This window comes from Prionailurus viverrinus, chromosome A3 (assembly GCF_022837055.1).
Source record: "Prionailurus viverrinus isolate Anna chromosome A3, UM_Priviv_1.0, whole genome shotgun sequence".
In the NCBI taxonomy this organism is placed as follows: Eukaryota; Metazoa; Chordata; class Mammalia; order Carnivora; family Felidae; genus Prionailurus; species Prionailurus viverrinus.
The window spans coordinates 5,100,599-5,116,625 of record NC_062563.1 but is presented as its reverse complement, the minus strand read 5'-3'; the positions used below and the strand labels follow the sequence as shown (position 1 = coordinate 5,116,625).

At 48.8% G+C, this 16,027-nt stretch overlaps 1 protein-coding gene across 13 annotated transcripts in view; it reads right to left on the bottom strand.

The window, feature by feature from the left end:
• Window positions 1–390: 390 nt before the first annotated feature.
• The window catches only part of LOC125162396 (serine/threonine-protein phosphatase 4 regulatory subunit 1-like), an 84,092-nt gene continuing 68,455 nt past the window's right edge, over window positions 391–16,027 (bottom strand). For 3 of the 13 annotated variants that reach the window (XM_047853344.1, XM_047853348.1, XM_047853345.1), the window contains 9 exons: window positions 14,110–14,303; window positions 11,300–11,395; window positions 10,238–10,423; window positions 9,802–9,963; window positions 8,779–8,879; window positions 6,472–6,592; window positions 5,537–5,671; window positions 3,352–3,493; window positions 391–2,516 (listed from right to left, as the gene is read on the bottom strand). In XM_047853344.1, coding sequence (XP_047709300.1) covers window positions 2,359–2,516; window positions 3,352–3,493; window positions 5,537–5,671; window positions 6,472–6,592; window positions 8,779–8,879; window positions 9,802–9,963; window positions 10,238–10,423; window positions 11,300–11,395; window positions 14,110–14,303 — 1,295 coding nt within the window. In that variant the 3' untranslated portion in view covers window positions 391–2,358. Of the gene's footprint in view, window positions 2,517–3,351; window positions 3,494–3,600; window positions 5,672–6,471; window positions 6,593–8,778; window positions 8,880–9,801; window positions 9,964–10,237; window positions 10,424–11,299; window positions 11,396–14,109; window positions 14,304–16,027 lie in introns of those variants that run through there. The other 10 variants (XR_007151025.1, XR_007151027.1, XM_047853346.1 and 7 more) reach the window with 10 other exon arrangements.

Sequence of the window (16,027 nt, the reverse complement as noted above, 5' to 3'; positions counted from 1 at the left end):
CAGCACGGCGTTAACAGGCGCCCTTCCTGCTCCCCGAGCGAGCGGAGACGCGCCGTCAGCCCCGCAGACGCCCCCGAACGCCCCCCACTTCCGGGAGACAGGTGCTCATGAAGACACTTAGCAAGGGGGTGACGCCTGCTGGACGAGAAGCGGAGACGGTTCCATCGCGAAGACACCTTTCAGAGGAGCGCCGTCTGCGAGAAACCCATCTTGTGCTTTTCCATTAATTCGCCCAAGAGGAGGCAGAGTGTTCAAGTAAACAGGAAGCTTACGTGAGATGCTCGGATCACACACACTTAACACCCCGCACCTATGAACAAGTAATATACATCAAGAGCTGAAGTGACAGCGTAAGCAGCCGGAGAGAAAGGAAGGAGACACAGAACCATCTTAGAAAAAAACCTCCGTTGTTACAAAAGAAGAACATAGGAGCCTTACACGTATTTTTGGCAGAGAGATTAGTCATGAAAAAAAAAAAAATCTTTGCACCGGAAAGGCATTCCTATCAAGTTATCGACGATCTTCAGTGTATAGCCGGAGATGTTTAAAGGTTGGGTTATTTACGGGAGAGTCGCTACAAGCACATCGGATTCAGCACCCAGATGCTACATTACCCATCAGGACACAAACCGAGGGGAATTTTTTTTTCCTTAGTGGAAAATTAACCTCTGCACAGAACCCAAGATTCCAGTTGAATAATTCTACGTGCTGCTAGATTAACAGATTTTAACAATAGGCCAATCTCAATTTCTAACACGAAAAGGATCAAAAATGGTTTGTTACTGAAGCAAAACAATTAGCTCCATCTATTTCCTTGAAGAACACAAGATGAACTGATTCCCCCCCCCCCCCCCCCAATACGTAGCCTCCAATTTATTGGCTCACTCTTTGCTGAAGTTGCCAAAAAGCTACCGTGGGTTACAATTTGAAATTCTCACACATGTACCTTATTTTCTTTGGCACGGTATAGATTCCTTCCTTTCTTTTTAAAGAATCAACTCAGTGGAATTTGGGGGAGGGGAGAACATCCTGTATTCCCGGAAATTCAATATATAGCTGCAAAGATTTTATTTTTTAAAAAAAGGGAGAAAGAAAAGATGGACAAGAAAAAGATCCAAGGGGAGAATGGCCACAGCAACATGACCTTTGCAGCCAGCTCTTGAACCCCAAATGGGCCTCTCCTTCCTTCCTTTGATGCCTACTTTCGAGAAGACAAAGATAGAAATAAAAAGAACACGACGAGCATACACAGTCTACAGAATTTAAGCAAACGTCTGTAGAATCTTAAATGATTAGTGGAAAACTCGTTTAAGTTTCCAGAGCATCTTTCTCTCACTCTAAATTTTAAAAGCGTGAAATGTAAGTTCTGTGTACTCAGGTCAAGTTGAAGGGTGTCATAATCTAACCCCCCAAACGACTGGCAAGTATATGAACTGATCAGATCTGCGGGGGTCCTATTTTTCTGTTACTTTCTGTTAAGATCCTAGAGCATTAGATACAAAGTCGATATCCATGCATCTCAATGATCAATTTCCTTCTCTCAAATGTATGGTAATGAATCCATGTAAGAACGAAAAATCTTTCTACTTTATGCTCTGTCAAAGGCCCGTATGTGTCTTTATGGATACAGTTCCTACGAGAAGGGGAGGGGTAAGTGCCTGAGGAAAAGTTCCAAGTACAGTTTATACAAAAGTACAATATTAGAAAGACTTCCATAAATCATTCTTTAGTAGATTTCCTTAACTATCACATTCTTCAAAAGTAAACAAATTGGGCTATATTTGCAGTAACTCAAAGTGCAGCATAAATTTAAATGATGTATTTGTTCTGCTCACTGATAGGAGGCTAATGTTACGTTAATATATTAGCTCTTCCTGTCAAGAGGTATTTACATATGTACATTATTTCAGTTAACAATAAAATGTGATACCATAAACTATATTTTATAGGAAAGCATAAGGGAAGCCAAATGTGCAAGTCTATTAAAGACTTAAAAGCTTCTAATAAACTACTTGATGTGTGTGGGGGGCGGGTGGGGGGCGGGGCTTAAATAATCTGGTCTGCCGGAGAGAAGGCAGTCTGATGTTCTGGAGGCCCCACCCCCGGCCAGCCACCTGGTTCCAACACCTTGGCCCGGACCTCCTGATCAGGCAGGGAGGCGCGCAGAAGCGTGGCGCCCGGCCCAGGTGCAGTCCCTGTGACTGAGGGAGGGGAAGGGGCCATCTGAGTGCCCGCCCTCAAAGTTTCAGGAATCTTTCCTCCCTCGGAAGGTGTGACACAATCAGAACCCCCGACAAGCTGGGGTGAGCAGTCCGTGCCGCGTGCGAAGTGCCCAGAGCGTGCGCGACCACAGAGGGGTTAGTTCTGCTCTTCTAGCGCACGGCTGTCTGCAGTACTCCGCCGCTTGGGTTGGAGAGTGGCAAAAAAGGACACGTCTGGGTCCGGGTCGGCCTGCAGGGCCAGGACGGTCTCTTCAATGACTTCAAGATGAGGGTTACCGGCATTTCTCAAATACGCTAAAGACAGAAAACAGTAGTTGGGCTCGCGTGTGCCATGAACTGTGCTCCAACACAGACTCTCGTTTTGGGTTTTTCTGAAACCACACCTCAGGACAATAAATCGTTCTTCCCAGAATAATCACACATACAGGGCCTCACAAAGATGAAATGATTGCCTCCATCAAAGGGTATTTCTTAAATTTCAAAGATGAAAGAATGGGTAGGTATGCACATTTTTAAAACTGTAGTTCAGAAATGTTCAATGTCATGTCTTCTCCCCGCCGCTACAAAATAACTGACAGCGTGTGGAGTACGGTGGGGGGGGGGGGGGGGGGGTGGGGGGCGCAGGTTTGCTGGCAGGGGGAGGTGTGGGAGGGAAGGGGCAAGGAAGGTACGTTCGGGGACAGGATGCTCCGCCCCACCCGTGGCTTAGATGTGAACGTGTCATCCGAGGGACACAATCTAAAGTTAAGTCCTGTTCAGGCTGAGCTCGACATTTTTCTGACTACAGAATTAATACCATCAAAACCTCAGCGTAATTAAGGCTTACATTTGCTGCCTTTCATAACGTCTATGTCCTAAGTCGACGTTTACAAAAGTTTCCCGCATTTCTAGAACACGGCGATGTTTTGCATTCTAGCATTACGTTCACTAAATGTGAAAACTGGACCACATTCATTTCCTTAGCCATTTTCTAAACAACGAACGATTCTGCATAAAAGTGAATACATCAAGTTATATAATAAGTCTGAACTTTGCTATCATGCAATCTGCCACAATCTCCTAGAGGAAATCTAGCTGCTGCCCGATGAAGTTTTTAAAACGTGTAAGTTCAGAAAAGCGGTCCACATACCCTTTTCCAACAGCGTCTGCCGCAGAGCTCTGGCTAGTAAAACTCTCACGTTGGGCACAGGATCTGACACGAGGCTTAAAAGACTGGGGAGTAAGTGTTCGACAAACTGGTCTGCGGGGATACACTCCTCGCTCACCACCGCCTGTGATGGAAGAAAACCACAGCCAAAAATTGATATTCAAGAGTGATCAGCACGTTTTTTCTAAAAACGTACACTTCTCTAATTCCAAGCCTAACTTGGTCACTTACTAGCTTCACAGCTTTGAGTACATGGCTTCACCTGTCTGGGTCTCAGTTTCCTCATCTGTGCAATGGGGAAGTGATGGGCAGGGCAGATCGCTTCCGCAAAGAACCTAGCAAAGCGCCCACCTGTTAAGGTTAAGAACCCTCACCTTTGTTACTCACCAGACCTCAGGTTCTGAGGGCAGGGACCACACCTGTCTTATCGACAGCCCAGTTCCCATCTCCAATCCAGGCCGGGCCCTCTGCGAATACCCAACAAACACCGCCTCCGGGATGATCACCAGCACCTGCCCACCGCCCCTCTGCTTACAGAGTCCCGTCTCATAGCCAGCCACGGGAATCAGCACAAGCCTAGTTTTACGGGTGAGGAAATCCTGGTCCAAAGTGGCGACGCCCAAAGGTCTCCTGATTCCAAGCTGAGCGTGTGGCTTCTAAGTCCTATACATCTTCCCACTACAGGGTAACAGCTGACATTTATTAAGTGCCTGGCAGTGTGCAAGGTAAGTCAGATGCATCAGTTCATCCCCATCTGCCCCGTGGGCCCTCACTAAACCCCAGGTTAGGATCGGTCCCTGGGGCGGCACTGAAATTGCCATCAAATGACCCTTTCCTTTTGTCTGTCTTTCTGTGGGTTTTCTAAATCTTTAATAATTAATTCGTGAAAGCACATACACATTGATTTTTCTTGAACAAAATTAGCTGGGTGTTTCTTCCTTTTATCTCATTATGGATTTTCTAAATCTCAGATGGAGAACTAAAAAATAAAAGCAAAGGTATCTCATTCGCCCTTTCTCCACAAAATGACCTGGGGCACTGACTTCTTCTTTGCAGAAATCTGTGGCGTCAGGCCTGCGGTCTGTTGAGTTTGGCACTGAAATCCGTCAGTCACTGCACTTTGCAAAGCTGACCCCCAAAGTACCGTGTGATGCCCCTCCAGCCCAACAGAGGGCCCTGGTGAGTCCCTCAGTGGGGGAAGGGGGTGTGAGGGAGAGAAAGGGGGCTTTGGGGCTTGGGTGAGCTAGAGTCCCACTACAGCTCGACTGTAATATTGACAGAGCTGGGCGAGGGGTTCATGGAGAGTCATGCTATTCCCTCCACCTTTGTACACGCTTGAACACGTGCATGGGGAAACATTAAAACTTCTCAAATAACACGTTAGCGGGAAAAGAAAAAAATCACGGCTTTATGCTTCCTGTGTGATTTTGACTGAGTCACTCAACCTCTCTGGGCTTCAACTGCTTCCCCTTCAAGAAAAAAAAAAAAAAAACTGGTCTGAAAGTACCCAGGTGTGAGGTGCCTGACACACGGCACCTCTTGCCACTGAGGATCAGATGTCGTGTCTGAGCCGGTACCTGGCACGCAGAAGCATTCCAGAAGTGGCAGCCATCAGCCCCAGGAAGACCTCGACCCCACCATTTCCAGGACACTAAGTAGGGAGGGTGCCCAGGAGCTGGACCGGCTGACGTGAACTTCCCTGCAGAGATGAAATGGGCTCAGCCCCAACCCTACTGCTCTATTCTTCACCGCAGCTTCCCTCCAAGGCAGCTGGCTGAGGGGAGGTGCCACGATGGCCACTGCCCTGGACAGGGCAGGGGGGAGCAGGGCTGCGGGCCCGGCCCTCACCTCACCGGAGGGGAAGTGCTGCTGTGAGAGCAGGAGCGAGTTGGCTCCGCACCGTCTAGAACGTGCCTGGCACACGGCAGGCGTTCAGTCAACACCTTCAGGACGAATGCACAGACGGGCTGGGGAAGCCTGGGCAAATCATTCTGCCTGACCGGGTCGGCCACAATCTCCCGTGAGATCAAGGGGGTCGTTCGGTGCACTGATCTCCAGATGCCTGGCTGGTGTCCTATGTCTGACGCATCTGATATCAGTCCGTGGCAACGTAAGAAAATCCCAGCGGAGAACCCTGCCCCGCCCGGCCGCCCCAGGCCATGCTAACCTGACAAATGAAAGCGAAAGCTTGCCTTCCAACCCACTTAGCACAGTGCCGGAACCTTACGATGAGCTCATGGACGAAAGCTAACCCCAACGCACTTTCACTGTGTGAATAGAACTTCTGCAGAATGGCCACAACCTGTAACAATATCAGAAGAGCACATTTAAAATGCTGCCATCTATTTGAATTATGAATCCTACTCTACGTGGAGACTAGACATCTGTATGGCTCTTAAAACGAATTTATAAGCATGGGAGAGGGTAATTTTTGTCACGGCAATCATTAGAACACAGAGGAAAAAAGACTTGTGCAATACACGTACACTCACACATGTAGAACCCTTCAGAAAATGAAATTCAAAAAAGGACTAGCATTAGAAAAATACATTCTTAATCTTAAGATTTCCAAATTTTAGGAAACGTCCTCTTGCATAATAACTAAATCATTACCTCTCGGAACATGCCACGTTTGTAAAATTTTAATACCATCAGAGTACCTTAGTAAGACAATATTTCCAAATGAGATTCGATCCCCCCACCCAGTATTCAGCTGGTTATAAGCCCAGGTAAGAAACAGGATAAGCCTTTTTTTTCCATGACAGAGCTTTTGCTTACTAACTACTTTTCTACAAAACCATGCCGTAGGGTTAAGCCCAGCCTGTGTTTAAGGAAACACTAAGCCATCATTTACAGGGTCTCATATAGAAAATGATTTATCCACAATTTCTATCACTGAAGCATACAGCTTAAGAAAAAGGCTATGTTACGTGCTGATAAAACCATAATGCAGTTCCTAATTTCAAATTTAAAAGCTGGCTTCATAGGTATACTGAAGAATCAGCCCCAGAAAGTAAAGGGGTTGAAATGGAAGAAACAGAAATGTTCCTATTTCCAAAAATCACAAACAAACAGACAAACAAAAAAGCCACGATTCCTTACAAGCTTGAAGGAGATCCATCGAACTTCAGAAACTTTATCTGCACACAACTTCAAGGCAATATGCATTAAATAATCATAAACATCATGGGGATTATAGAGTTCCAAAATGAGTATCAGCTGTCTGAAGAAAGAAAAAAAAAGGAAATTGGTTTTTAGGGCAAAAAAAAAAAAATACCTTACTAATGTCTCCTTACTCTCGTTTCATTTTATAGATAAAAAGAGCCGGGCTGGGAAATTAAGGGCACATGTGGACCTAGCGAGGCTTTCCGTCAGTAAAATGCCAAAAGCAGAAAGCCGAGGGAAATACCACGCAAAATAAAGTGGAAAAAGAAAATCGTCTGTCTTCATCTCACCCAAACAAATCCAACAAAAAGGAAATAAATTAAACTTTGTAAAACAGAGGCAGAGAAATTTATGAACAGGGATAATATTTCAATTCTGGGTTATCAGTTGGAAAGCACATAAAACTCTGAAAAATCAGATAACATAAAAATAGCCAAAACGCTGAAGTTCCCAGAGATCAACAGATCAGGGGAACCTCCGAGGAGCCTCGGCTTTGCTCCCCAAGCGGCCGGCAGGCAGCTCGAGCCCTTTTTTTTTTTTTCCCCCCCAATCGGCAAGGTCCGCTTGGAGAGAACTGGGAGCCTCGGCTCTCTACTCCAAGGGAAAAATTCATAAGATGGCTGGACGGGAAAACCTACCACCAAAGCTCTCACTCTCTTCTAAATGGGGATGGAGAGAAGGGGTATGAAAATAAATGGCATTGTTTCCACGCTGGCAACGAAAGGAAATGAAAAAGAGATTGGAAGGAAGTTAGAACCAGGAACCAGGAGTGCCGGGGAATACTTTCATATCAAAAAGCACTGTTTTCAGAAAAATGATACCAGTACCGTGGGCGCGGGGAGCACAGAATTCATATCAGTGGCTCTGGCTTCAATAACCACGGCAGAGATGGGAGATAGCCAGGGCTCCGAGATAACGCTGTCGGCGGTGCGAGCCCCGCCGGCCCGGCCCCCGGCCCGCGGAAGCCGGTCCTCGTGGCCAGGCCCCGGCTCCGTCCCCCATTCGGTCCCCCGCCGGGTCCCCATGCCCGGTCCCCGGCCCCGGGAAGCGGGTCAGTCCGGCCCCGGTCCCTCGGTCCCAACCCCGTTCCCGGGACGCAGGTCAGCCCGGCCCCGGTCCCCCCACCCCCACGCCATCGGTGCCCGGTCCCCGGCCCCATCCCCGGCCCCCATCCCCGGTGCCCAGCCACCGCCCCCCGGCCGCCGGGGAAGCGGGAAGCGGGTCGGCCCGCCCGGAGACGGACCCGGCCGAGTTCCCGCGCGCTGCCGCTAGAGGGCGCAATGCTTTCGTGGAAAACGTGGGCCTGTTTTTCTCGGTTCTCTGAGAATATAAACTAGGAACATGGCATAATGACTAAAACCTCAATCTCTCAAATTAAGCATAATGATTAAAGATCACAGCGAAGAGAAAATCTTTTAGTTTGCCCCTGGCATCGGCCAAATCATAGCCTGAATAGCTCCAAAAGCCTGATGGATTTCTACAGGGAAGACAATTATTTGAGAGATTTCTAGTTGAGGGCAAGAAAAATGAAAAGTAAAGCTACCGAGATAAATCCCGACAAGGTGAAAACTAACACCCACACGCCCACCATCGCCACCAAGTCCGCCCAATACTGCGGGAAGCACATGACCTGCCTCGGGAAAGAGCCGTATTAACAGCTTTAACTCTTTTGGAATCAGGGACCCCTTTAATATTCCCTGTGCCGGCACAGGCTGGGATTAAGGAAGTCCTTCACACACGAGACGATGTGCACAGAGGAGGCACCTTGGGGGACGTTTTTATTTAACAATCGTCTCGTCTCAGTGAGCCCCTTTCGTGTCTCTCTCTGTAGCGTAATTTTCTTTAGGAGCTGAAGTGCATAAGCACGCTGTGCCCTGCAGAGAGGGCTACACTCAGAATGTTCGGGAAGGCTTTGGCAAAAACTCTTCCGATTAATAGGAAAATACTGAAGAGGGGGTGATTCATCTTTTATTTGGTTCGAATAAATTGCCTTAGAGAACAGCAGAACACTCTAATTCCAAAGTGACTCGAGCCCTGTCTTCATCAGAAAATGAATATCTCCCCGGAGACCGTGGTATTTGTAACTTAGTGCTGCGGAATTCACTTTATCCCTTAATAAAAACATAATCTCTTTATCCAAAAGAACACTATTACTGCGAGCTTAGAAATCAATTATAAGGTAGGAAAATTAAGAATTATTCCATCTAATTTGCCTTCTCATATCCCCAAACAGGTTTTACTTACTCTGCTAGTTCATATCGAAACCTCCAATTCCTGCTGTTATCGGTCACTACAAATTCTTGAAGCTGATAAAGATACTCTCTCCTCTTGTCTTCATGAAGCAACTATTTTTTAAAAATGTATACATAAATGAAAGTGCAGAACCCCTCCAAACGACCCCAAATGTATTGTTTTATTACACTTGAACTCGTACAATCGTCCCCGGCAAGATCTGTGCACTCCCCCGATGCCTCGAGCCCCGTCTATCACCCGGTGTGGTTGTGAATTAAGGCTGCTGCTAAGGGACCTCACGTGTACCCCCGAATGCCTCCGACCTCCGCCCCGGTGGGTGTGTGTGCTTGTGTGTTCCTGAATGCCCCCGAGCTCTTCCCCCTCTCACAGTTTCCTGCCTGAAAACAACACATGCGTGTGTGTTCGGAAAACAACGCCACTGCTGTTTCCCAGGGAGTCAGCTCTCTGCCGTCAGCAGGAGAGGAAAGCAGAGCTGGTGCGTCATGCGCCCCAGTCCGTCAAGGGCAGCTCGTGGTCATGTGGATGCGAGTAATTAGTTTCTCTAAGGTCGTTTTTAAAGCCTTATTTTTACACTCATCATTCCTTTAAGACAAAAATTGAAGAGGCCGGAAGGGAAGCAGCAAGGTCTTGCAGAGAGAGCCCTCCCGCAGAACTGAGATTGGAGCGCAGCCGGCTTCTTCCCCTGGGTGACCCCGGGCACGGTGCGCACCACCCCGGGGGCCTGGGTTCCTTCGTCCTCACGGGGCGCGCTGGGCTACGCGTCTAGTATCCTCCTTGGGATGAGACCTCCGAGGGACAGGAAGATTGAAAGGCAAGAAATAACAACAGTTACCCATCACTGAGAACACCCTCTATAAGACTCTGGATGGTAGACTTCAAGCGAAGAAACCCAGACTAGTTGCTTTTTTGTTTCTCACTGCTCCTTCACACAGCCAGGGTTTTTGTTTTTGTTTTTTTTAAGACATTGCTTTGAAGTGGGAAGGTCTGGTCTTTATTTTTAATCCTTCTTCCTACCTTTAGAAAGTCATACAGGTGTTTGAGAATTCCTATTCGTACTTCATCCAGGTCCTTTAAAAATCCGTTGAAGATGGGCACCAGGTCAGCCGCTGTTAACTGGTCCCCAAGAATCGCAGCCAGCTCGTGAATAGAGAAGGCCAGGGTCCGACGCACCTTCCACTGGGGGTGCACGGAACACAGATCACGGGAAACAAGCGTCAGTCACCGTCACCAAGAGCACAAATGGCATTTTTAGGGCAGAACGGACACCTCCAGGGGTCGGCCACCAAAGTGTTCATCTCGTGAAGGCCTGGTAGGCGTGCCAGATGGCACCCACATGAGAAACAGGCCGGCACGCCCTGTGGCCCTTCCCTTCACTCCCGAGCAGATGACCCCCGCCCCCCGCCCCGCCCCCCCAGTTCCGCGTGTGCCGCCGAACGGGTTCCTGCTTTACCTGCACGTCAGAAGCCAGCGTTTCGTACGTATCTTTGAGGCAATGCCAGTTTCGCCTGCCCAAGGTAAGCGCCACCCCCGGGAGGCTGTAGGCGCAGTGCTTGGCGATGTCGGTATCGACAGTCTGGGCTCGAGCTGGGTCAGTCATCGACACGTACTGATCTAGCAGGGGCTGAGGTATTACATCCTGGGAAAGAGCAGAGAAAGGAGACCATCATGCTCGCAGGAGAGAAGGAAAACGCTCAGAAAAACAAGGAGCCTGGAATTTGGAGGTGAAAACAGCAAAGCAGAGACGTCAGAGGAACCAGAGGCCTTCGTCCAAGCTCAGGGCTCTGGATTGGTGAACTGCTCTGCAGGAGATGAATTTTCGACTTGGACCGAATGAGGCTAAAGCAATGTCTAGACCCATCTCTTCCAAATTTGTCTAGCATGGGATATTCCAGAGAACATTCTAGACACCAACATCTGGTTAGTCCGATGCACACGCTCTTGAGAACGGAAACCACCTTGTCTTGTGACTGCCTGGCACCTCGAGCCCATACACGCGGATTTTCACTAGCTTCTCCCAACTGATGGGATGGGTCACCGCCTTCCTCAGACATCACCCACTTACCTTTGCTTCTGTAAGGATAATGGAATACAATCATTTCAAACATTTAAGAGACCCTACATAACACAAGAAGCCAATCCACAAGACAGAACCAAGTCAAACATAGTTCAACCAAAGAATCTGTCAAAAATTTTTCAGACCAAAAAAAACCCCCAAAACTGAAATGACTTGTATAGATACTATTAAAGGACAGGTGTCACGTTTTTTTCTCATACTTGATTTGCTTTATTAAAATACTGTTCTAGATTGTTCAAAAGACTCTAAACACTCCTTCAGAACTTGTGTTTTTTTTTTTTTTTTAAGTAAGTTACAGAGGAAATATTAGCAACACAGATGATGAACGAAGAGAAGTCATTAATATTGATGGGAACTCTCTGGTTCCCCTGGCCGTTCTTAAATTTAACTTCCAGAAAATGTGAAGTTTTCAACTGCTTTTCTTTTCAAGGAACAAACCTGTAATTTAGATTTATTCTCCTCAAGTGGGGCGGGGAGATGCCTCTGCTCGGTCTCCAGAGGGTCCCTGACTCCACCGCAGGGTTCGCCAGGGTCCTGCAGAGTTGATGGGACACGTTACCAACTTACCCCAAACAGGAAGCTGTCCTATCGTTCCCCCCATCAAGGAGTCCTCTTTCGGTGCCAGAAATGACCTCCGCGGACCAATACTGGTGCTTCCCTTCCAGTCACTGGTATCTCTCCAGATGCGAAAAAATACATTTGCACAGTTACAGACGACATGGTAGAGGTCAGTCACCTTAAGTGCCAAGGCAAACAGATGTCGTACATTTTCATCTCAAGACTGCTTGAGGCCCTTAGAGAGGACAGGCTGATGTTGGTGAGAACCAACAACCTGCACTGACCATCCTTTAAGCCCCAGGGTCCCAGGGTGGCTAATCAATGCCCGGCAAGTAATGTCACAAGTTTAAGACAAAAGCCATCCCAGAAGGCAGCGCGGAGCAAACTCGTCCGGCATTTCTCGGGAACTGGAGACACGGGAGCAAGGTGCACCTGCCGGGACGGATGGAGCGGAGTAAGGGGAAGACCTATTCCATCTGAGCGAAAAGACACAGCTGATAAAGGAGTATTTACCTGGAAAACTGTTCTCGATTTTCACGTGTACAAACACTTCTAATGTTTGCCGATGGACCTTTACATTAGGTTAACAATTAAAATGAGCAAGAACACTCAGCGGTGACATATTGGTCTCTGATCATTGATTACATTAGCAGAGATGAACCTGACCTTCTCCTCCAACCGTCACATGGGTTCCTACGTGCACTTGAAATGTCATGCTGTCTACCAGCTTAATGGATCCTGACAAATCAGCTCAATATATGATCCAGGAAAGTCGATTAATACACCGATAGATGCTTCGTTTGCTCCGAGGCATATGCTACCACAATCTTCAATCCCCCAGGTTGCCACTGAAACGTACTGATTGTTTCAACAGAGGCCAGCCCAAAACAGAAATGTTTTGGTATGATAACCTAAGACCTCAATTTCTCCAAGTTAATAAATGCGTATACGTTAATATGCAGTAAGTCATTCGTCTTCTCTCAGGAGTTAATCTGACTCCGAAGTCTTTGGTCCAGTTGTTATGCACAGCACTCGCCCCGGGTGCAACGTACCGCCACCAGTGACAGCAACCTCAAGAGGCGCTGGGAGGTCATCTCCCCAGAAAACCACCTGGCAGTCAAGACACAGGTGAGAAGCTCCAGGGCACCCCCCCCCCCGCCACCCCCCGCACTGGGCATCTCGCCACACGGACGGTGCGCGAAGAAGGCAGAGTAGAAGCAAGGAGCTAAGAAGGCAGAGCGGACGCAAGGGGCGGGGTCAACACCGAGGCACTGCACTAGCCAGCCGCCCGGCCTCGGCTGCTCTTCTGTCGTCTCTGGGAGAGAACACTGTCCTGATCACTTAAGCTCTGGGAGTTTTCTGTTCCCTTTCCCTTCTTTTGCAATTGGAAGCATCCTGACTGATCCCAGTGGAACCTAAGAGTCCAGCTGCAAATTCAAAAGCCCTGGCACCCACCCCAGAGGCCAAAGGCCTGCTTCACGCGAGCCCTTTCCAATCCCTCGTGCAACAGAGCCAACTCGGAGGAATCTGTTCATTTTCTTTTCTCTCACTTCCGTATGTGACAAAGAAGCCAGACTCCGATCACGTCTCCACCACAGCAGACATGGCCGTGCCTTTCTCCCTAACCTGTGATCTCCACCCTCTAGGCAACACACTACCAACGAGAGTTTTCTTGCCTGTTTTTGAAAACAAACCAGCAAAACAGGACATCACCTCATTTCTTACTGATCAAAGACAACCTGGACAAACCCCTAAACATCTTATATTCAGGCTTTTCAAGCGGGTCTTTTGTTTTGTTTTATTGGAACAGGCCCAGAGGGGAAGGGAGGTGAGGAGTTCTCTCAGTCCCTAAGATCTCATTATGGACGGTGTGGGTGGCGCAGCCGCTGGGGCTCCGGCCCCCCGAGGGCCTGATGAGACGATCCACCATGGCACAGGGACGGAGGAGAGGCTAACACGCCCATGATTTCATGGTCCTGGACTCCTCCCAGATTTTAAAGCTCTAGTCTCACCCCCTGAAGGACCCCAGCTCAAAGTGGCCCCAGAGCAAGTTACTAGGAGTTAGGAAGGCGTCGGAGCCTCCCGCCACTGGCGAGCTGGAAAGCTTAAGGGACTCGAAGTGAGAGCAGACTGCGGGCTCCCTCCTCTCCCTGAATGTAGGCTCCCAGTCTCACGGGGGCCGGTTCCAGGCTGCAGGATAAAAACTGCTGAGCCGTTGGCCTTTCAAAGTCTCTCCTCCAAGAAACAGCACGCCGGGGCCACCACTGGAGCGACCATGTGCCAAGAGAGCATCTACAGGGCGAGGACCGGACATGGTGGGCCACCTGTGAGGCCTGGGCCAACCTCCAGTTCCGGAGCCGCCTGAACCCACCCTGTGCTATTACCAAAAGCTGTAAAACAGCAGTGAATCAGGGCACGTATATGGTTAATCCTCCCCCAAAGAACCAAGATTCGTCCTCTTCGGAGAAGAGGGAAGATACTCGTTGGTCCCCCCACTCCTGTTTTTGTGGAGAAGAGTCAGGGTTATCAATCACCTGATTGATTGGTTGTCTAGTTATCCAAAACATGACCTTAAGAACAAAATTAAATTTGGCATTTATCATCTCTGCCAAGATATATTAATAAAAGAAAATGCAGCTTTGTGATTTCTGTCACATCCTCGGGGGCAGATGGAGAGGGCAAACGCTTACTGTGCTTTGTAATATCCTGGCCACGGAGAGCTCCTTCTGCGATGATGAAGCCGACAGAGCCATCTGATTGTCAGAGGCAGGGCTGGGATCTGAAACGGACACTTCATTTAGACCTTCTGTCGGCTTGTGCGCGGGCTCATTCACAGAGTCAAGCTGTGCGGCTCTCAGTGCAGCTGATAATACCTGAACCTGAGCTGCAGGAAGAGAAGTTTCAAGAATTTTAATAACTTTATTTGATTTGCAGGGACTCACTTCAGAGGGGTGTTCACAACAAGGCAGCCCGGCTGCGGGTGTGCCACGTGAGCACGCGCCTTCCGCACATCTGTCCAGGCAGTAGCCGTGCTCCGGGGTCCCAGAACGAGCTCTCGGGGAGGTGGTGATATTTACGGCCGTTAACTTTAACTGTTCCAACTAAACACCAGCCATGCACAGAGCATCAAATCTGAACTCGAAACGCCTCAATTAGGACAATCAGGGTTTGCCTCCATCATCTTCCACGGTGCCTGAATGCCAGTGTCTGTAAGGTCCACCTACTCGGTGAGGGGTCCTGCTCCCCCATTTATAAAGCAAGATGGCTGCCTTCTCCACCACACACACACACACACACACACACACACACACACACACACACTAGTTCCTACATCCTGTTTTCTACATTCAACAGACCTCAAGATTCATTGAAATGTTTAGAGCTTGGAGCTGGCTTCCCCGCTGGGCCCAGGGCAAGGTCCCACCTCCTTAACGCAGCACACCAGGCCCTTCCCAATGGCCCGAGTCACATTTCCAGCAGCAGCCAGTTCACAAAGAGCCAGCGTGTCGTTTATTTCTGAAACTTTGGGGGTCACAGATCCCTATGGGCTCTGATGAAAAGCCACGGGTCCTTCCTCAAAAAAGAAATCAGGCACGCGCATACACGTGAGCTTTTACAAATGACGATTTCCAGGAGCTGAAGGAACCCTCTGAAACTCATCCCTCTCAACTCCTCTGGACGGTGGGCTCCTTAGTCGTCGTCTTTCGGGGGCCACATCAAACGCTGCCCCCTCTGCAAGGCCTTCCCTCAGACATTTCCCCTGTCCTCAGGGGTCCTGCCCCGTGCTCCCATGGCGTGCCATGCCTCCTCCCGTCCCAGCCCCTGCAGCACCCTGTACCCGTGGCTCGTTCACCCCTCCACCTGACCGTAAGGTTCCTCCCGTGTCGGTCCCTGCTGTCCCAGCACCCGGCCCGGGTCCCGGCGCTGAGATCAACGCAGCTTTCGAAATGTGTTTTCCAAAAACAGACCTTTGTCTGTAGCTATTAGAAGTGATATGTTACATGTGCTCAATCCTTCAGCAAACATTGACTTAATTTCCTTTATACATTTAAAGAAAAAGAATAATCAGAGGGCTAACTGGATTTTCACATTTCCTTTCCCGAAAGCTTCACAAATCTTTGCCCGGCAACAGCAGCCAGTGTTGTTTTTTCCAATTTCCCCAACCCAAGGAAGAATACAAATATAGCACTGTTTAGAGCAAGGAGAGGCGTGATAATGGATATGGATTGCAAGGCCCGGCTCCCAGATCAGATGCTCAGTGGGAGCACTAGTCATAAAACGAAAAATACCCCAGAGAAGAAGTTGTACTTTTCCTTGCTGTACAAAGACAAAAACCTTAAAGTTTGGCTAAGGGCTGAGTTAATAGGCTCCAAAAGGAGCACCATTCTCAGCGGTTTGTAACTAGAAAAAGCATTATAACGTGGGAAATGATGTAACAGCATCCAAGGAGCTAATAAAATTTCCACTGCTACAGACGGGCCCCGCAAACTATCTGCCTTTCTATTAAAGCCGACTTCGGCCTCGCACAGCTGCAAAACCAGGAGGCAAAACCCGACAGGTACCTGCACAGAGATCCCCAGAGCTCCGGCGTGGGGAGACCAAGAGAGA